Here is a 22164-nt window from a genome sequence, read left to right as displayed (position 1 = left end):
AAGCACACACACACACACACACACACACGCCATATGGTCAGAAATGCAACTGATTATAACTGATTACATTTGCCTAAATGTCCATCTGTTTCAAACAGTGAGTAGCTTGGTCCATGCTCTGAAAATAACTTCAATGACCCAGAGCTCATTCCCATGCCACAGGCTTGGCTGGCCTCCTCAGGGCACCAACTTTTGCCCAGTCCCCCCGCCCCTCCTCAACTTGGCTCTGGGTACATCCACTCAGTCTGGACCATATGCCTTCTGTTTAACTTTCCAGCCCTACTTGGCCCTGTTCCTTCTCACCCTGACCTTAGCTCTCTCCCATGATCCTAAGTCATTTCCAGGCAGGTCCCAAGCCTCCCCGACCCAGCATGACCCCAGGTCAACCCTTCAGGGCATGGGTGCTGCTGCCACCATGGTGGGTGGTATGCTCAGTTGCTAATGCCCCGTGCGTAAGACGTAGCAGAAGAGTATGTGATGACTGCATGAACACACCACCAATACCAGGCAAAGCCGGGTGGTGGGCACATTTCGTTAGAAGTGCCCCCCACCTCCGGTTCTGAACTATTTTGTGCTCTTGGTGGTACTGATTCCTCCTCAGGTACTTCTCATCCTCAGCTGTGTCACTTCCTGAAAACTTTGCGTAATAAAAAACAAATGAGGGATGACAGATTCAAGGTTAATCCTTCGGGATAATTGGGGCTCAAGGTCTTACGCAAAGGAAGGGGTCATTCCCAGCACTTGGCACCATGGGTTACATCTCACGCTTCAGGTTCAGCTCAAATGTCACCTCCTCAGCAAGCCCTCCCTGACCACACTCTAAAGTGGCCGCCTCCAGGTACTCCTCCACCACCTGTCCTTTCCTCCGTGATACTAACACAAGCTGTGATTATCCCGTTAGTTTACTGTCTGTCCACTACCTCTTGCCCTCATGAAGTTAGCTCTATGAAGGCAGGTTCTTTATAGAATACATTTTGTTACCGTGTGTCTCCTATGTCTAGAGCAGTGCCTGGCACATAGTGGGTGCACAGTAAATAAAACCCGAATGGATGCATGTGAGGGAGAATTTCGTGGGGAGGAGAAAGTTACAGGGTTCCCGAAATCATGCCATGTAAGCCAACTGTCAATACGTGTCTCTAGTGCTGTGTGAGATGGTCAGGTGAGGATAAGTTAGGGTTGAGTGGACTAAAGGGCTCTGGTGTCTGATGTCTAAAAGAGAAGGGAATAGAGAAACATGCCATTCTTCATGTCTCCAACACCAGGATGAAAAGCGCCCTCACTATTTGTACATATTTCAGCTTCACGAGACCGCTGATCTAGGAGCCAGGAGCACTGGCTTCTAACCCCAGAGCTACCACCAACCATCTAGGCGAACATGGGCACATGTGCCTAACCTCTTTGGATCTTCTTTCCTTCCCAGGAGTACGTAGTTAACACTCATCTTCTCATTTAGTCTTCACGACAATGCTATGTGACAGCTACTGCATTTATGCCATGATGGAGGAGAAGGTACACAGACTCGGGGAGGGTTAGGCACTCGCCCAGTCACAATTATTAAATGCAAGAGCTGGGATCTGGACCCAGGGCTAATTCCAGGATTCCTGCCCTCAACCAAGTCCCTTTCTGCTCTCGGGTTTTATGATGTCACGAGAGTGAGAAGAAGACAGACCTCCAAGTGTGAATACCACTGTGGTCTTGAATAAAAAACATTTTTCCTTTTTTAGTGCTACCAAGTCCTCATTGTACATTTTCCCTTTAACCAGGATGATCTTTTAACGTAAGTTTCCCTGAAGTAGAGCCTGAAATGGAAAGATGTGGGTAACTAGTTTTACTCAGTTTAATGCTGGGAATGATTTTTGGCTCAAAAACCTGCCAGCTGTAACATATAAGCCATGCTAATATTTTAGGAATCACCACATTTTGCATTTCTAGTTACTACGTATCTTGGATTCAAGTCTCTCAATTTTCTTTCTGTGGTAGCTTAGTCAAAATGGACAGAGACCACGTACACTATTACTGCTTATAATTTTTTTCAACTAATAAAAGGCTTCAGATTGATGTCTTGACCATGTGTTTAAAAAAATCAATTTCTTAAAAAAAAATACCAAACACAAATCTCTGGGTATCTCACTCTTAGAGACTGGTGCCTATCCAAAGGTCTGTATTAACATTGTGGCAAAATTCATTTTTAAACTTATGAGAACATTCTGAAACTGAAATGGAAACTGAAGTACCAATAAAATTAAGCCCAAAAGAAAAAGGGAAGTACAGGCCAGTGTTAAAATATGTCTCAGTGAATTTAACTCTAAAATGGATGATATACACCCACATACCCCCAGCCCTGTCCATGCCACCCACTCTTCTTAATTCTTTCCTTAAACGTCTTAAATACTACCTTTAGTTGACAAGGTACTGATTGGCTTTCTACCTCAAACCCACTCCCCAACCCCAGAGGACATCCTGTGAATTACATCCAAGATGGGTGCAAGTCATGAGCACAGGAAATGGAAATTTCTGTCTAAGATTAGTAATGTTCAGCCAAACTGGCGTAGCAGTGAGGAAATACTATCAAAACTTGGAGCACTATTTCATCACCAGTTCCCCAGGCCATCGTTCCCCAAACTTCCTTTCCCAGGTGAAATGATTCATTTAGGCCAGAGAATAGACTCCCTGCTATCTGCCTACAATTCCACCCCAGGGTCAGAGTTCATCCTTCTTTCCCCTTCCCTAGTTTCCAGCTACTCTTGTCTGGGCAAACAAACACCAATCCTATCTGCCTTGTATTGGAGTAGAAGAGTTTTGTTTGTTTGTCTGTTTTAAGCCAATAAACTCATTTACTATTTATTTATGGGAATGAAGAAAGGGCTGATAGACTTGCATCAAAATACAACAGCCCCTGACAAAAATCAGTTCACACACACACACACACACACACACACACACACACTCACTCACTCTTAACTTGCAGTACCTCTCCACTCTCCTATCTGCTGCCTTTTCACAGGTCAAAAGTTAAAACATTTCCAGCCATCAGTGTAAGAACACTGTGATTCTCAAAAGGAAGTGCAGATACTGAGCATGTGAGTAAAAAGTGGATAAGAACTGTGCCATGTTCAAACTGAATCAGGTACAGAAATACCAGGGGGGCAGATACACAGTCAGACCCTTGGGTTTAGGAAAGAGTGGATGTAGAGCAGGTACTTGAATTGAAGCCTCTTGTTTTGATTCCGCAGTTCTACGGTATGAGGACCCCCAGGAGCAAAGGACAAAATTTAATATACTGTTGTAGCTTAACAAACGTGGGGGATTGTGGTCCCTGCTGAATTTGGAATGTTTTGTTAAATGTGGGATAAAGACAGAAAAATAATGGTTGATTGATGAGCATTCAGAAATTATTAAGGGAAAGGAAATTACTTATGAGAAGACTTTATAAACAACTTGACTAAATAGAGATGTTACTAGAGACAGGAAAGTCTAAAGGCATTCGGTGAGTAAATGAAGTGAGTTCCAGAGTGAATATGTATGTTAAAAATTGACCAGTATTTGAGTCAATTTGAATGGATGAAATTTGGCAAAGTGCCTCCCCATCCTGCCCCCATGCCTAGTTTCTAGGTTCCTAAGATTAATTTAACTTAGAGACTTTAAAACATATTTTAAAAATTAATTTGAATTCAGCAACTGAGTATAATTGTAACTTTCTTTTGTGTGTGTGTGGTTCCCCAGACTTAAACCAAAGACCTGATATTTTACTGGTTGACCCAAAGTCTCAAAGACCTAGTCTACCTTACTTCAGTTTTAGTTATTGTTATACTAAGCATAATAAACACAATTAATAACATAAAAATATTAATTGACGATATATTTTTGTGTATATATGCTACAAAGGATTAATTCCTATTTTAAATTAAGGTTAAAAAAAATCTCATAATAGTTTGATGAAGCAAAGAAAACAATTTCAAGGTAGAATGCTTGTTTAAAAAAACTACTATTTTAAAAAAGTAGATGTCAAAGTGCTATTTTTTTATTTTTAAAAATATTTTTATATTAAAAAATCAGTACATTTTCTCTAGAGAAAAAGTAGAAAATAAAGATAAAAATAAAATTAAAGACCTCTTTTATATGAGTGTGTGGGGTGTGTGTGTATTTTATACATGTACATTTATAAAAACAGTTACACACACACACACACACACATACATACACTAGATTTAATAGTGTCCCCCCTGGAATTCACGTCCACTTGAAACCTCAGAATGTGATCTTATTAGGAAAGAGAGTCTTTGCAGGTGTAATTAGATAAGATGAGGTCAGGGCCCTAAATCCAATGACTGCTGTCCTTATGAGAAGACCGTTTAGAGACCCAGAGAGACACAGATACACAGGGAAGGAAGTCATGTGATAACAGAGCAGAGATTGAAGCGATGTGGCTATGAAGCGATGTGGCTATGAAGCGATGTGGCTACAAGCCAAGGGACACAGAGGGCAACCACGCAGAAGAGGAAAAGAATGAATTCCCTTCAGAGCCTTCAGAGGGAACAGAGCTCTTCCATTACCTTCATTTCAGACTTCCAGCCTCCACAACTGTGAGAGAATACGTATCAAGCCACCTAGTTTGTGGAAATTTGTTATGGCAGCCCTAGGAAACCAATACAATACATACGTATTTTTATACTAATCAGCTTACTTCTCTTAACATATTTTGAACATTTTCCATATCTTCTTCATGTGTAGTATTTGCACTACATTTCATTGTCCAGATATACCATAATATACCCGATTCCAGATTTTATGTTAACATATTTAATTCCTAAAACTTCTAGTTTGATCTAGTTTCCTCTCTTTTTCAGTTATTATTTCAGGACAACAGAACCAGCAGTCACTTAAATGCGAACAATGACCAAATCATTGTTGGCTCACATAAAAAGATCTGGACGTTCTTCCATGTCCTATAATTCTTTAGGTGATTTTGGAGCGAGGTTTAGTTGTTTGCTAGTTATTGTCCTTAAAGCCAAATGGACACCATCGGTTCTGGGCTCCCTTGTTAACAGGAAAGGAAGCAAGCAATCATCTTATTAAAAAAAAAAGTCATGTTCTTGGCCATCGTAAACTAAGGGAATCACAGGATGTCCTGTCGAGTGGTATTTGGCTTCCTTTCATGGAACAACCTCAATTAAAGCAAAAAGAACACTTTCAACTCTCAACTGATCCTTGAGTGGCTATAACTTTCTCAGTCCTAAACGGAACACAGAAAATAATCATCCATGACCTAGACAGCAAGAGATTACTGCCATCATAGAAGCAGTAATTCATCTGAAATCTGGCCTCATGGTTTTGCAATGAAATGAATAAGTGACAGATGAAAGAAGTTGCACTCAAAATCTACTAGTAGACCTATGGCATTTGTGAAGTCACAAGTGACCTTTATCTTATAGTATCTTTGGGTTTTGAAACATATGTGGTTAAGAAATTTGGTTTTCAGCTGCAAAGATTCTGGAAGCCAAGCATTCCTACCCTTTCAAAAATCACAAGGGCCCTCAGCAGATCCTTTCAGGTAAACCTAGGACCTTACTGAGCTTTTGCTTCCCAGTTTCTAAACTCTACTTGAGGCAATTTCTCCTTAGGGGTTTTGAGAAGTCAGGAGTCAAACTGGCAACAACAACAAAAATGCCAAATTAGATAGAATGAAAAGGAGTGAGCAAGATTTAAAGAAAAAAAAAAAGGGCAGAGGAGGCATGTAATGCTTTGATTATCCTGGGCAAAATTTCGAAAGTACGAAAATGGCTCCTTGCTCTCTTTAAAAGAAGAAAACGTTTCTACACACATTTTCCTTTTAAATTCAATAGCAGAAAGTTTCATACAGTGTTAAGGGAACACTCAATAGAAAGAAAAGAGTACCTACAGAATTACAGGGTTCTTCCCCACAGAGTTAAAAGAGCATCTCATATCTATCAAGGCCCCAAAGAAAACACAGCTCCAAAATTTAACTTTTTAATATAACTTTTAAAGTGGATTTAGTGGTTTTTCCCTGAGTTAATATAATGATCCTGTTATTATTTTGCAGTCTATTTTAATAGAATCATTTAATATGTATTTACTAAGAGCTGGACCTAATTGCCAGAAAAGGCAGTGGGGATAAAGAACACGTAGAAAAAACTATTCTTTTTCTTGAGAGGTATTATATTCAGGTTAAAAACACAAGACTCAAACCCATTAAAATCTAAGTCAAGACTATATTATAGTATCTAGATTATACTTTTAATAATCCTCTTATAACAATAAACCAACTAATTTTTTAAACAGGCAAAACATCTGAACACACACTCCACTAAAGAATATACACAAATGGCCAATAAACACATAAAAGACACTGAACATCATTAATCATCAAAAAAACATAACTTAAAATCTCAATGGTATACCTGTACACATCTGTAAGGATGGCCAAATTGAAAAGACTGACAATACCAAATGTTGACAAGGATGTGAAGCAACTGGAACTCTCCTACGCTTCTGGTAGGAATGTGAAATGGTACAACCACATTGGACAACTATTTGCAGTTTCTTAAGTTTCTTAAACACCAATGATATTACCCAAACATTCCACTCCTAGATATTTACCTCAGAGAAATGAAAACATTTGCTCCACAAAGATTTATACATGAATATTCATAGAAGTTGTATTCATAATTGCCAAGAACTGGAATCAACCCAAATGTTCACAAGCTGATAATTGATAAAATGTGGTATAGCCATACAGTGGAATACTACTCAGCCACAAAAAGTAATGATCTGCTGGTAAACCCAACATGGATGAATCTCAAAATCATTACGCCGAGTAAAAGAAGTCAGACACTAAAGAGTACAATTTGTATGATTCCATTTATATAAAATGTAGTCTAATTTACAGTGACAGAAAGCAGAGCAGTGGTTGCCTGGGGCTGTGGACAGAAGAGATATGAACTGCAAAGGGTACCAGGAATCTTTTGGGAGTGATGACTTCAAAGGCATACATACCACCAATACTCATGGAATCATATACTTTAAATGGATATAGTTTACGGTACGTAAAATTAATTCTTAATAGAGTTGGTAAGGTGGGGGACAGAACAGTATAATTTGTTTGAATTTTTCCCAGACTGAATTTCAACTTTTAATGAACATCTGCTATGTGCCAGGTATTGTAACAGGTACCGACAACACAAAGGTCATAGCTTATTATAAAGACAGGGTAAAAGGGTACATTGAAATTCCAAGCAACAGTACTAGCTAACATTTTTAAAGGCATTTACTTTTGCACCATTCACTGCTTGGTATACTTTATATTCCGTATCTCATTTAAGTCCTCATTAAGAACTGTGAGGTTGATGCTATTATTATTTCCATTAGCACATTAGGAAAATGAGGCTTAGAGAGGCTAAAAAATTCACCCTGGATGAAACAGAAAGGGGTGGCAGAGTAAGTCTCATGCCAGGGCCCAAGCTTTGCCTGCTACCGCTCCCTGCGTCTCTGAGCAGCAATCTGGGACTTTGAGAGCCCCTGTTGGTCTTACTGGGAGGTAGACTAAGTTTTGAATGGGAGGTGAGGTAGCAGTGACACTCATCACACAGCCTGCAAGTATGTTCACACTGACATCTTAAAGTCGGTGATATGACAATGCTATCTGCCTGTCAGAAATTCCAGGGAAAGACAAACCGGCTTCCCAAACACCAAACCTGCTTTTCCATTTATTGTGTGTTGCCAGCCCCTCTAACGGGTGTTGGAAAGACTTACAGGTCCCCAGGCCTTCCTGTCCTCAGCCCCCTGCCTAGGCGGCTGATGACTATCATCTCTTTTTCCTTCTCCCCGGAGAATATGTGCTGGAGGGACAGATGTACTAGGCCCCCAGAAACAGAAAGAGATGGGAAGCCGGGGGGAAGGGGAGGGGCTGACACATCCACCCCAAGAAGCCCTCAGCCTGCGCTCCCTTCTCCACCCCACGGCACCCACCAATCACTCCCTCTTCCGCTTCCTCCTTTTCTAGCAGAGACCTTGGCTCACGAGCTCCACAAGCTTTCTATTTCGTGGTTGCCGCTGGTGAGCAGCAGGTCCCTATAGCTGGGATAATGTATTCAAAGCTCTCCTATTGTTTCTTCTTAATTGGTCAGTCTCCATGGGATCCACTCAGCCTTCACCCAGACGGGTGGGGGAGGGGCAGGAGCAGGGAGGGCTGGTGAATGCAGATGGCCTGTTTCCTGGCTGGTGTCTAGCACGACCGCGGGGGGTCCCATCAAGGCCAGATATTGCTCAATAACTTCCATAACGGGGGTAGTCAGACTCAGAGCTGGGGGCGGGAGGTGGGGCTTGGGGCAGAGGAGAGCAGCAGAGTGGCTAAAAAATGGCCATAACCTGCAATCTCACATTTTTAAGGGCCCCTGCACAATACCTGACACACACCAGGTGCTCAATAAATGAGGAGAGAAACATCCAAAGAGGATACTGACAAAGAATCTTCACAGAGGATTATTTTGCAGTTAGTGAAAGATTCCTGTTGCATACTAAGCAGGCTGGCCGCATCACAAAAAAGCCGATACTGATCACGCTCCGATGGCCTCTGGGGGAAATGAAACAAAACATGGACTATGCATTGCTATGTGTGAAACCTCAAGGGGCGGATGCTGTGGGAGCACGTTTCATCTGTGATTTGCGACGTTTTAAAGGGTGGTACTTGCGTTAGGCAAATCTTTAATATCATCCATGTGACTTCAACAAGTCCATGATATTTTGAGATGCTTCCCAACACACTTCAGCACGTACAACTCACTGTTAAAAATCAAAACTCATTTAATTTTAAAAATCCTACTAAGGTGTTAAATGAAACACCATTGATTAGGTAGTGCATTTACATAGTCGTAAGCTTTTTTTTTTAAACAAAGAAAGGTACCCAGGGACGCTCTGTACAGTTCCACTGCGATTAGTCTATATTCCTTCAGTTTCTCCATGCACATCAAGGAAATATGAATATATAAATTTTCTTTACATAAAAGTTAGTATACTGTACTATTTTAAACATAGTGATGGTCAGTACAAATATAAAACTTGGGGGATCAAAAGAGATAAACCTTTTACTTTTCCCCAAGTGACTACCTTCCCACCACGTAGGTCACTCAACAATGCTCAAACCTGTGCCTTGGGGCTGTATAAAAACTTATACACAGAGGTCATGGTAGGAAACACACACACTCAAACATAGTTTTTATTTACATGCGCCATTTCTAAGAGCTTCTGAAAATTACAGGAGTCGTAATTTTGCCCTGGCCGAGTATCAGCACAAGAATCACAGAATTACTTTCTTGGGGTCAGAGGTACCTCTTCACCTCAGATTTCTTCTGTCAAGCACTGCCTTCCTGCCTGCTGTCCCCAATACTAGAGGCTTTTCAAGAAGGGGCTGTGCATGATTTCTCTCCGAATTCAAGTGCCTGGCATGGAGCCTGGCGTATAGAAGGAACCCCGTAAGTGTGCTGAAAGAACAGATTCTTAGACTGCCGGAATTCTGGCTTAAATTTTAATACAACAATAATTGTGTAATTATTTAAAGAGTGGAAATTTAAAAGATTTTATTATTAATAACCTGAAAACACATTTTGGCTTTCCAAAATGACAAAATGGAAGTGGACTGGGGTGGGGGAAGAGGAGCCCATGTTAGTGGCTGCTCCTTCTCCTGATTTGCTGAGCACCAAATGCAAGCCTTACGCAGAACCAGGAGGGCTCTTGCATGAGGAGAGACTACTGTTTGTAACCGAAGTAGAACTGTGAACCCAAGAACACAGCCCTGAGATGTCAATGCCGCTGGTATTTTTGACAAATTACCTCTCAGGGCTTTGCCAGGGTAGGCTCTCTTAAGAACAAAGAATTAATGTTTTATAAAAGAAAAATAAACACTACTTCTAGGAAAAATAAAACGGTGTGCCTCGTAGGAAGAGCACTGTCATGTTAAGGATGATGTAACAACAAGCACTGGCTATAAACCTCGGGACCAATTCTGTGCGCAAGATCCCAAGTTTTACAGACTTCTGCCAATGCACACTACATAACGCGTACTCTTCATTTTCAAGTCTCTTGCCCTATTCCTCTTCTGTTCCAAGTCATAACCCAAATCTGGCTCTTCTGGCACATTTTACCTGCCCGAAGCAAATGAGGTCTAGAAAAAAGAAAAAGACTGAGCTCTAGTTACGTTTCCTTTACTAGATACATTACACAAAAGCGTCCATCACTAAAAGCAGCCATCAGCTTGACCATCCTATGCATCTATCACCACCTTCCGCTCCTTTAGAAGAAACAAGAAAATGCTTTAAATAAGTCTGTCCTGGTTCAAGTGAGTAAAATTCGAATTAGCCTGGGGAGTTTGGGAGGATCAAAATAGTGTAAACTCGGGCTTCCCTGGTGGCGCAGTGGTTGAGGGTCCGCCTGCCGATGCAGGGGACATGGGTTCGTGCCCCAGTCTGGGAAGATCCCACATGCCACGGAGCGGCTGGGCCTGTGAGCCATGGCCGCTGAGCCTGCGGGTCCGGAGTCTGTGCTCCGCAACGGGAGAGGCCACAATAGTGAGAGGCCCGCATACCGCAAAAAAAAAAAAAAAAAAAAAAAAAAATAGTGTAAACTCTATACAACAGCCATCTCTTTAGCCCGGTAACTATGAAGTGGGCATCTGTAAATACAGAAGCCACCATCTGACCTAAGTACCAAACCTGTTATGGGAAGAAGTTGCCCTGATTGGTTCTACTGAGGGAAAGATGACTTGAGCCAGGAACATCTACCTACTCTAGAGCTGGAGAGTTCTCTCTACTAGAGCAAACTAAGTGTTCGCTAGGAATTCTGGACACTGCAGGGTGGGGCACTGGAGGATTCCATTTTCCTTTCAACTCTCACTGCAAAACGGGAGATCAATTCCAGCATGCACCTCTGTTTTTACTATGTTGTCTTCCAATTAATGTGCTTTCAATGGCTTTCTATTTTCAAGTTCCGGTCACCTGCCTGCCTTCCAATGCTCCTGCCCTACTCTTCGCTTCTGCCCAATATGTGCCTCGCCAGGCCAATGAAAATTCTGATTCTAAAGCCTGCACTCTCTTTTCACCCAAACTGTTGGTCTCCATCAATGTCTCTTAGCTTCCTACAGCACACTGGCCTTGAGGATGTCTTTTTCTACTTTGAGTCACTGTGGGCTCAGGAAGTGCAAACCACTTTTGCTATCAGACCAAGCCAAATATTCACAACAAAGTAACCGTGTTACAAAATGAACAGCTCACACATCTGACTTTGAAATAGAACTCAAGATCCTTGAGGGGGCATCTGGCAGAGAGCTTGGCCAGAGTAAGACTCTCAAGCGTTTGTCAAATTAATTCTCCAAACCAAACGGAATATTTAGATTAGTCCCGATATTTCCCCCTCCACTGATCTAAGGGATTATTCATTGCAGCTTCAAGAGGTCTCTGTATATATAGGAAAGATACTGCGTATGGAAATCAACCTCCTAAATTCAGAGGACCATCTCAAACCACTGTTCTGCTAAGATAATGCACCGTAAAGAGATAAGACCAGTGACAACCACTGCTGAGCAGGGGTGAGCCTCTCGCCAAGGGCACCGGGAAGACCATCCCCTTCACAGATGCCCTGACAAAGGACCCTGAAAAGAAGTTCAAAAATTGGGCACCTAATAATCAAAGCATCAAGTAACCTTTAAAAATACTAAGAAAAATGTAAAAGACAAAAATCACTTTTTCAAAAACCTCCTATGACAGTAGTAAACCCAGATGATACTAATACATACATAATGGAGATGTATGAAGGAGACTTCTGCTGTCTGCAGCTGCTATTCAGGGGAATGTGATCTGAAATCCACATTCTGGTTAAAGTGAGGCGTGTTACAATAGCTTCTATTAAACAGAACACGCTTTCACAACTATCTTTTGTGCACAAGCGCGTGCACACACACACACAATATTTCTTTTTGTTTTCCTTACCACGAGTTCATTTTTCAAAACTGGCAAAGTTGGATGTCAGAGCCAATGTTTCAGGCTTAAGTTTTCATTGTGCTTTTTCTTTACAGTCCATTGCCTGGGGCCAAGTAATTTTTTTTTTTTTTAAGTATTCAGAAACACATGCTACTGTAGTTGCGTGTTCAAACACCCATGTGGAACCAGTCCTCTGGACTTATACATTCATTCTTAAAAGCCTGGAGTATGCAAACAAAGATGCAGTGGGCAGAGGGCCAGTTAATAAATTTCATTTCCTACGAGCATCTGCATGAAACAGAGCTAGAGAGGGTCGCCCCTCCCAGGAAAGCAAGAGCAGGACTTGTTCGCTCTGTGAATTAAACAGTCACCTCAGATGGCCCACACCACATTTATTTTTTAGGCAGCTCTTAAAATATATGGATTTCTATCGCTCATAAATGCAATGAGGAAGCTGGGGCAGAGAAGGCGATCACACAGGAGTGGACATGAGCCGTGGAAACACGTCCAGTCAGCTCTGCTGAGCCATTTTTGCACTTGCTCTTTTCAATTGAAATTGCTAATGGAAGGGTAATTTTCTAAAGGAAACTTGCTCTGCTAATCGAAGTGCACTCTGTTTCAATAATGATTTACCACCCCCTCTAGTCCAGGCTGTAAAAATGGGTTCTGTTTATACCAAGAGATACCTGGATCAAGATATCTGGGTTGTGAACCATATTTGATCCTTATTCGTAAACAATCTAGTGCAAATGTTATGACAATAATGTCTCCTCCTGGGAGGAGTGACCACTTGCCCCCAGATGCAGCCAGAAAGAACAGTCTTGTTCTCTGCGTGTCTGCTTCTCCTCTCACCTGTGCTCCCAGCCAGGTGAGGGGTGTTCTTGTCCTGGAGTACCTGGAAGAGTCCCCTTTCAGTAATAACTGCACTCTTCTTATATTTACATACCTCTTTTAAGATGGGTGTTTGTTTTAAATATTTGAAGTTAACTTCACAAAAACTTTTATAAGAATGTGATGAGAAAGTCTATATGTAATAAGCAAATGTAGAAAATAAAGCCAAAGATTGAAGGACCTGCTGCGGCCCTACCTAGAAGTCAGTAAAGGAACCACAAAGAGAATTCCCTGTGATACTCCCAGGGCTCTCGGCTGACTCAGGCCCCTCCATGGCGCTCCAGCAGAACTCTCAAGCTCACCTCATTGTTGGGGGCCAAAATGAACCTACAGCCAAAGTAAAACTCATGTGGTTAAATCTCTCCTCTGGCTTTCAAATTGCCTTCCAAGGTTCCTCAGCAATTAAATGGCAATATTACTCCAGCCTCAGGATGCCAAAATAATTATGGAACACTTCCTGGATAGAAAAACGTGTCACATTTTTCCTTCCCCTCCACCCCTCCAAAAAAATAAGTGGTAGTTATACTATGTTGGTCATCCACTTTGAAAGAAAAGCAGACCAAGGAAAATATCAAGTGTCTGTCTCCGTGTGCACTCTTTACATAACACAATACAAATGTAATTTTGGAGTCCTCTTTCTTCATTTAACCTATGACATCTCTCACTATAGCATCCAATACTCCTCTTATATAAAATACAAAGGCAATGATGCTCTTAGTGACTTAAGATTTTGCTCAGTCAGATCTTTATTCAAATTCAGTTTTGTTTTTCACATAATTTCAGGTACCATACAGGGACTCAGAAAGCAAACTGGAAATAGTTCAGGAAATGGAAATAATAACTTGGACTGAATTTAAAAGGTGAATAAATTTTTATTTAAAGCAATAATTCATCAAGAAAAGGTAGCATTTAACCTTTCTACCAAATGATTTTTCCACTGCCATTGCAAGTTAGTTCATATGACTAATAAAACCCAACCAGGCAACTGCCTTCGTTTGGCCCATGTGGTAAAATTCGAACTCTGTCTTAAAAACAACTGCTACCTACGTGCCAGAGATGAAATCACTGAAGAAATACGGGCTTCAAATTTATCACCTATAAGAGCAGTTTAAATAAGTGCGGTTTAAAAGCAACTCAGAGTTTGTGTTTTTGTTTTTGTTTTTAAATTCTACTTTAAGCTTTGGAATGTCCAGAGAAAGGTGAAGGAAAGTAAAGGAGAGAAGGGACCCAAAGTTCCAGCCTCATGGGTCTCCAAAAGGAGAGTCCCAGAGGTTGTGGGCCAATTTTGGTTTATATTAAGCAAATTTATATTAACCAATTTTGGTTTATATTAAGTGCTTGGTTTAACCAGCACTTGGAATCTCTAAGGATGCCATGTCAACATATTACTTGGAACCATAGGCATGAGATTTTGGTGACCTCATGGGCACAGCCAAAATTAACTCCCAGTATTTATGTAACTGCCAGAGATGACAGGGCAAAGACTGCTTATAATTTTTTTTTTTTCAGTCAGCTCGTAGCATTTCTTTGGTCAAAGAGAGAGCATGTGGGGGTACTTTTGGCTCTATTTTTAAAATATGCAATATTTATACACACACAGACTAGTCTGCCCATAATACCATCTGAATGTTTAGATGAAGGCATTAAAAAAAAAAAGTGATTTCCTGTTGCTCGCAGAGAGGATGCATTTCAGAGGTATGTGTGCTCTGCCTCAAAGCAAAAGCATTGTTAGCGGTTATCAAGGTAACATTTAAAAATAACTACCCCAGTACAAAAGAACTTCAGAGGAAATATGAGCGAAGCTATCAGTCTCCCTTAAAGTCTGGCCTTGAGCTGCATTAGACTCTAGCTGCATTCTCCATTACATTGTTATCCTTATCAAACAATGCAAACAATTTTAATGAGCTTATCTACTAGAACATATTGCCAGATATGCTAATGTAAAAACGATGCCAACCGTACAGGCTGCCTTATTAATCAAAAGGCTCACAACACAATGACCAAGATCAGTCCCATCCTCAAATCAGACCTCAGCAAAATACCAGGAATTACCTTCCTACTGTAAATAAGAAGGGCGGGCTCCCCCACCCATGCGGAGGCCATAAACTCCTAAGAAAATGCATAACGGCACCCAGTTCTTTTCAGGTCCATTGCAGTCCAGTCTCTTTCTAACAAACCTTGGGTTCTATGGAGAAAATTTTGGTGAATGTCTGACACCGTGACCTCTGCTGTCAATCCTTGCACCAATCAGCGAGCAGAATTCTTACAAAGCTCCATCAATCTGGCGGTTCAACATCACAGACTGCAGCTTAATCTAGAGGATTCCATCTTTCCTGCACACACGCACACCAGGGCAAGCGCAAACCTTTTCCTCACCATCCTCCTGGTTCCCTGTCTTCAGGCACAGCCTACCTCATGGTTCCTTTAAAATCTAAAAAGGAAGGAGGAAAGGAAGTGCTCCAGCCTGTCTCCCTTTGGAGAGGGGGAGAAAATTGCTTGCATTTTGAAATCAATGTGGAAGGAAAGAGATGGAGGGAGACCCCTTGCAGGCAGCAAACCTATTCACAAAATGCTTTCCATCTGCAATCGGGAAGCCTCCGTGCACACCCAACATGACACATGGAAACAGATAGCAAATAATCACAACCGCCTTTACAAACGCCCGTCTGCAGCCGGGTCCGGGGGCAGCGTCTGCTCTATTATATAACGGGCGGACTTCCGCGCTCCCGCCCGCCGCGGTCCCCCGCCCGGCGCCGCTCCCGTGCCAGCCCCATTACCTGTAGGAACGCTCCCCGCGCACTGTGTGCTTCCGGAAAGGAATGATGGTCCCGTTATCCTGGATGATGTCGTTGTTGTTCTCGCCATTTGGGGACAGGGTTTGGGTCGGCCCGGGCATTGGCGCACTCCCGAGGATGGGAACAAACCGCTGTGGGCTGGCTGGTGAGGAAGGTGGCTGCGTCTCGCCTTCCCGCTCGCCTGCTCCTCGCGCAGACCGCGCCTGCCGCCTGCTCGCTGCTCGCAGCTCCCTTCTCCTCCTCGGATCCCGCCCCGCCCTCTCGAGGCCCGCCCTCCCGGCTGCTGACGTCAAAGCGCCGGCAGCAGCACCCTGGTCACGTGGCCCGGCCCATCCCCATAGCAACCCGCTAACTCATCACCTCGTCTTGATTAGTGCTGGGCCCCGGCGTGACCACGCCAGCGGCTCCAAGCAGGCACCCGGGCAGGCCTACATCTGGCATGTAAAACCCCAGGCCACCCCCGGCCCCCCTCGCAGACTCGCCTGGGTCTGAAAACCAGCTCTTCCTCTAACCATTTCCTTTCCAACCCGAGCTCCCACTGCAGCTGTGTACACAAAAGAACGATTCAGGCAGAGGGGTGTGGGAGACCCTTTAACTCCTTCAATACCAAGTTCTTGTGTCATGAAAATTAAACTCCGTCTGGTTTCAGAAAAATATAAGACGACCTGGTAGCCTCCTTCTAGAAAGTATATCAGACTAAGGGGTTAAAACTTCCAGGTTCCTCCCCCATTCTCCAAACAGCAGTAACCGCCTCCCCAAAAGTAGCCCCAAACCTGAAAAGCTAAGAGGAAGCTGCATTTCCTTCTAATCAATATACCTTTACGCTAATAATGAGAAGATCAAAGATTGCAAATTAAGAGATTTTCTGCACAAAAGAATCCCCAGAGTTAAAAAAAAAAAAAAAGATAACCACCATTTTAGAACATCATGATTACACACGACCTCCCAATTCAAATTCTTATACTGCCTCCCGATATACATAATTAAATCCTTGTCATGTATTTTATTTTCTTTGAATTAAACACGTGAACATCCAATTTAGTATTTGGAGGCTCTCAACATTCAAGCTGTTCTGTATCATTGCAATGGAGCTTTCAAATACATTGGCTAGGAGCCAGGTACTATTATTATTACCATCCCTATTTTAAAGATGAGTAAACTAGTGAGATTAAGCAACATGCTCAAGGTCACACAGCCAGGAAGTAGTGAACTGGAACTTCAAAATGACATGCTTTTATCAATGTGATTGGACAGTGGTGGTCTATGTTTAATGTGAACTCATAAATGTTATAGATCAAGGTAAGAATCAAGTACTTTATGTACTTCTCAACATGACCACCGTGAAAAGAGAGCCGTGAATAGAATTGCTAGTACTGTGCAAAGTGTATGGATTAGATTATAAATTCTGAACAGATTCCAGATGTGTCCAGTGCTTTCCTTCAGAAAGAAGAAGGGAGTTTGAAGGATTCTCTGCTTATCAAAAGTGGTCTCTGACCCTTTGTGGGGTGGGAAAGGAAGGAGAATTGGAATGTAAAAGACAGAATAAATATATGTAGCAGAAAGTACTAGGCTCATGCCTTCACATCATTGTATGGCTTACCAGCTTTATCATTTTGTGATACAGATGTTAAAACAAGTAAAAAAATTTGTCATTCCTGACAATTCTCCAGCATATTTCCCTGGTAATAAGTTATTTCTGGCATCAAGCTCCTAGAATTAGAGTCAAATGGTTTACAACCCAGATGGTAATGATAATCTTAAATAAGGGGGCATTTTTTCCTATTCTGTATTCTCCTTTTGAACTATATTTTAATAATTTTATTTTCTACTTTCTCCAGTGAATTCACAGTGCACAAGTTGATTCCTTCATCCATATCTCAGCTTACATGAGAATTTTTTTCATACAATAAGGATCCAATTCTGACCTAAGACTTCACAAGGTATAACAGATAAATATCGAAGTACAAGAGATACACAGCAAGCCTCACATTGCACAATGAGCTAAAGGGGCATGAGAGTGTAGTTACTGCTACAAAGATCAACACTTCCTCTTACTATTTCTGTTACTTGACCCATGGCTGTTAATTTCCTTACTAATTTGTTCCCCTTCACAAAAGCTTCCCCTTTCTTTGGGAACAGTCTGAAGTTAAAAGGCACAGTCTACAAATCAAATATTTAATGTTTTCCGCATACACTCTCTCATTTGGGGCTCTTTTGGATAGCTTTCTTTTCCATGATTCCATATTTAAGTAATACGTTACATAACTGGTGTTATCCGAGGGACCATGTTTGTCAGAATTTGAATGTATTATAGATCATTGGTTATATCAACTAATTTTGTGGAGAGAATACTCCCACTGTTTCTGGGCTGTTCATGAAAAAGAGGACTATGACCAGGAATTTGGGTGAATGGGCTGAAAGGGGAGGGGTAGTGGGGCAGGTGGAGGAGGTACCTAAGAGCCTTGTAAGTCTTCCTCTAGGACTGCTCTGAACCACACCACTCTAAAGGGACCCAGAGAGCCCCCAGAGACTTGTGATTACCCTCCGAGATGCAGGGGTAACAGGGGTAATAATTTGAAAATATTAAACAGATGTGTTTTCATTCCTCTCCCTATAAATCAGGTTACCTGGCAGCCATTCTCCAGTTTAGCCCTGGGGAGAAGGGGAAGGCACATTCCACTTTGGGAAGGAGGATGCTAGGACAGAGGCAAACGCCAAACAGGCAGGAAGAGGGTGGGGAGAGTACCCTTTCTAACCCCAAGGTTGGAAAGAAGCAGGTGGAAGTGGGAAAAAGCAGAATCTCCCACCTCCGGGTCCCTGAAGGAAGACGTTAGAGAGGTTTTGGCTTTGTTCTCAGCCTAAGCGAATTTCTTTTGCCTAATGAGGCAGAAGTCCCATTTGAGACTCTGGGAAGAGATGGCTTTCAAAGAGTGTCTCCCCAACACCTTCCTCCCCAATCAAGGTGCAGCCTCATCACACTAGAGGCTAAAATCAGTGGCTTGGTACAGTTAGGCAGAGAACCCAGGGAGAGAGGAGGACATCTAAAAGACTGAATATTCACCCAAGAGATGGAGTGCTCCAAAGACAGTCTAAACTGGAAGAGGCTGTAATACTGTGAACTTTTTAAAACCTTTCATTTCCCGTCCCCCTCAGCGGGGCCAAGAGAGTCGCACAGATCACATACACACAAATAAGCTAAAATGTCTCGTGTACATCTGACTATAGGTTAAGGTTTGTCTTATGTACACAGATGTATCTAAAATAAAGTATATCCAGATCATCATCCTAGATCTCCAACTGCCCCATAGAGAAATGGCTCCTCTTAGGAAGCATCATGGATTGAAGCTGGGGCTCTGGCATCAGGCAGACTTGGGTCCCCGGTTTGGTTTCACCACCTGTGGGCTATGTGACCCTAGCAAGTTACTCTGCATCTCTAAGATTTAGTTTCCTCATCTATGAATTAGGTGTAATAATACTGGATTCATAGTGTTGCTGTGAAGATTAAATTACATAATATAGTTGAAGCAATTGACATAGTCTCTGGCCTATAGCAAATGGTCTTTAGTGGTAGATGCTATTTTTAAACAGTAAGTTAAGCATACTCTGAAATGTTCATTCACTCATTCACTTGACACATATAGCTGGATTTCTTGTGTACTACAAGCTGGTAAAATAAGAAGAAAAGTCCCAGGCTCTGTCCTCAAGGAACTCAGGGCTGTAGATGAGCAAGATGAAAATATTGGCAATTATGACACAACATGATGCTGTGATAATGGCACCATACAGTGTGATATACAGCCATAGAAGAGGAGCACCTAATTCAGAATGGAAACTGGGAAGTAGGTCTGAAAAGTTTCCCCAAGGAGCTATTACTCAAGCCTTGGGTGAGTAATAATTATAACCTTTTTTGTTCACTTTCTCTGTGCTAAGCAGAATACAAAATCCCTTAGGGATGGGCTTCCACTGCTTTGCCCACTGCTATATCTTCGGTTCTCAGCATAAGGGCTGGCAGGTAGTAGGCACTACATGAATACATAATTCACTGATTCAGCAAATATCTGATTTGATTCTCACAATGACCCTAATGATGAAATTGAGGCTCAAAGAGCAAAAGCAACTTGTCCAGGATGTCTTGGCCCCAAGGCTGACATGCTTCTCCACTAGGCTCTACTGTCATTTAAAAGAGGAACAGTAGTGTAGAGGGGAGACAAAGGGCTTCTCAAGCAGATATACTTAGGTACAGAGGTACGAAAGGGTGTGATATCCCCGGGAGACAGCAAGTTGTTTAGTATGGATGGAAAACAGAGTGCACGATGGCAGGGGACAGGGCCAGGACCAGGTGCAGGAGGGGCTGTGGCCAAGCTATGAAGCTTGACCTTCACTCTGAAGGTGTTTTGGAACCATGAAGTGCTTTAGGGAGGGAAATTCATGGTGAAATTTGCATATCAAGAAGATCTGATGCTGCAGTAGCATAGAAGACGTGTTGGAGTATTTATTTATTTGTTTGTTTGTTTATTTTTGGCTTCGTTGTGTCTTCGTTGCTGCGCACGGGCCCTCTCCAGCTGCAGCGAGCGGGGGTCACTCTTCGTTGTGGTGTGTGGACTTCTCATTGTGGTGGCTTCTCTTGTTGTGGAGTACGGGCTCTAGGCGCGCGGGCTTCAGTACCTGTGTCATGCGGACTCAGTAGTTGTGGCTCTCGGGGTCTAGAGAGCAGGCTCAGTAGTTGTGGCGCACAGGCCTAGTTCCTCTGCGGCATGTGGGATCTTCCCAGACCAGGGCTCGAATCCACGTCCCCCACGCTGGCAGGTGGATTCTTAACCACTGCGCCACACGGGAAGTCCCATGTTGGAGATCAAAATGCATCAAACAGTGATGAAGGCCTAAACTTAGACAGGAGCCAAGGGGTTGTAGGAGCAAGCACAGATCTGAGATATTCAGAAGGAATAGCTGCTATGATTTGTTGGACTAAATGGATGTGGGCACGATGTTGATGGGGATTAAGGGTGGGCAGTGAAGGAGAAAGATATTTCAAGTGAATCCTAAGTTTGTGGCTTGGGTGACCAAGGGGATAATGGTATCATTCATCAAGATGGGAAATACAGATTGAATTGTCCTTCTGGAAGAGAGATTCTCATAGCATGTTTTGTACATAGAGAAGTACCTATAGGACATCCTAGTGGTGACAATGATTGGTCACCAGGCTTCACATACAGTGGGTGTTCGTTAAGTATTTGTTGAATAAGGGAACATGTGGGTCTTTGAACGTATATGTTTGACTTGGAGATACATATGATTTGGAGGAAATTGTCTCATGGGTGATCATTGAAGCTGAGGGTGTGGATGCCCTCACTCAGGGAGAAAGAGAAGGCCTGGGATGGAACTCTCTAAAAGTTGAGTGATAAAAAAAGAAGCCTGCAAAGAGACGGCAAAGGATTTGGTCTGATGGGGCCAATCGCAAGAGGGAGTGGTTTCACTGGGCCCAGGGGAGAAGTGGGTATCAGAGAGGAGGGAGGTGTCTCTAGGTTCAAATGTCATGGAACGTTTGAATCAGATGAGGGCAGAGAATGGGACTTCCCTGGCGGTCCTGTGGTTAGGGCTCCATGCTTCCACTGCAGGGGGCACGGGTTCAATCCCTGGTTGGGGCAAGCCCAAAAAAACAAACAAAACAGATAAGGGCACAGAAGTGTTGACTGGATTTGATAAGGTGCTCTCAAAGGTATTTTCAAGAGATTGAATTTCAGATCAGACCCATCAGTGATTACTGAAGAAAATAAAGAAATCTTCAACAAGTAGGGAAACTGTAATTCTTAGCAAGATCACTAGTATTCTGACCTAACAAAGATACTGAAGGAATGAGGTGACATTAAATTACGGGTCATGTACATATTGTCAGCAACTAAATAGCATCAACAAGTATTTGCACTAAAAAGCTCTCGGCAGTATTGGAGGAGCCAATATGTTCATTAACGAGTACTTGTTAGGCACCAGGTGTGTCCCCTTCTATGGGGTCAAGACCCACCCTTCCCCCCAAAAGTCAAACGAATATTTAAAATGTGTGTTTGGAGAGCAGGATTATTAAGGCAGACCCAGCAGACACAGAGCCAGAGCAACGAGTGAAAAAGGAAACCAGCCGCCCTCCCAGTCCACAGGCACAATCAAGGAAGATGGAACTGGGCACCAACCCAGATTTTAATTTTCCAAGTTCCTAGGTTATAGCACAGTCCCGTTTCTCTCTTGAGGTTTAGGCCAGAGAGCACCGATAATTGCATCCCGGCAGAAATCATTCTCTATTTCTCCAACATGTGAGATTTGTCTAAAACAGGGATTTTGCATTGCCTTGGATATGAGAAATCAAAAATACAAGAGCAGAGAAGATGTGAAATCATCAGCCAGGAATGGATGCTAATCCCGATTCCATCCCAGCAGTACCTACTCATCACGAGTGCCTTTTCCAAGTTAAAATGTGTTCACTGAAGCTGATAATCACTGCT

At 42.5% G+C, this 22164-nt stretch overlaps 1 protein-coding gene across 3 annotated transcripts in view; it reads right to left on the bottom strand.

Annotated features, from left to right (window-relative positions):
• Window positions 1-22164, bottom strand: part of MAPRE2 (microtubule associated protein RP/EB family member 2) — a gene marked incomplete at its 5' end in the record, with an annotated part of 159037 nt that overhangs the window by 84543 nt on the left and 52330 nt on the right. Inside the window, one exon of one of the 3 annotated variants that reach the window (XM_079717082.1) lies at window positions 15656-15774. The exons of 1 other annotated variant lie outside the window; for it this stretch is intronic. In XM_079717082.1, coding sequence (XP_079573208.1) covers window positions 15656-15774 — 119 coding nt within the window. Of the gene's footprint in view, window positions 1-15655; window positions 15775-22164 lie in introns of those variants that run through there. One more of the 3 variants, XM_079717084.1, reaches the window with a different exon arrangement.

The sequence above is a fragment of the Hyperoodon ampullatus genome (assembly GCF_949752795.1).
Source record: "Hyperoodon ampullatus genome assembly, chromosome: 13".
NCBI classification, from domain to species: domain Eukaryota; kingdom Metazoa; phylum Chordata; class Mammalia; order Artiodactyla; family Ziphiidae; genus Hyperoodon; species Hyperoodon ampullatus.
This window is presented reverse-complemented; position numbering and strand designations above follow the sequence as displayed.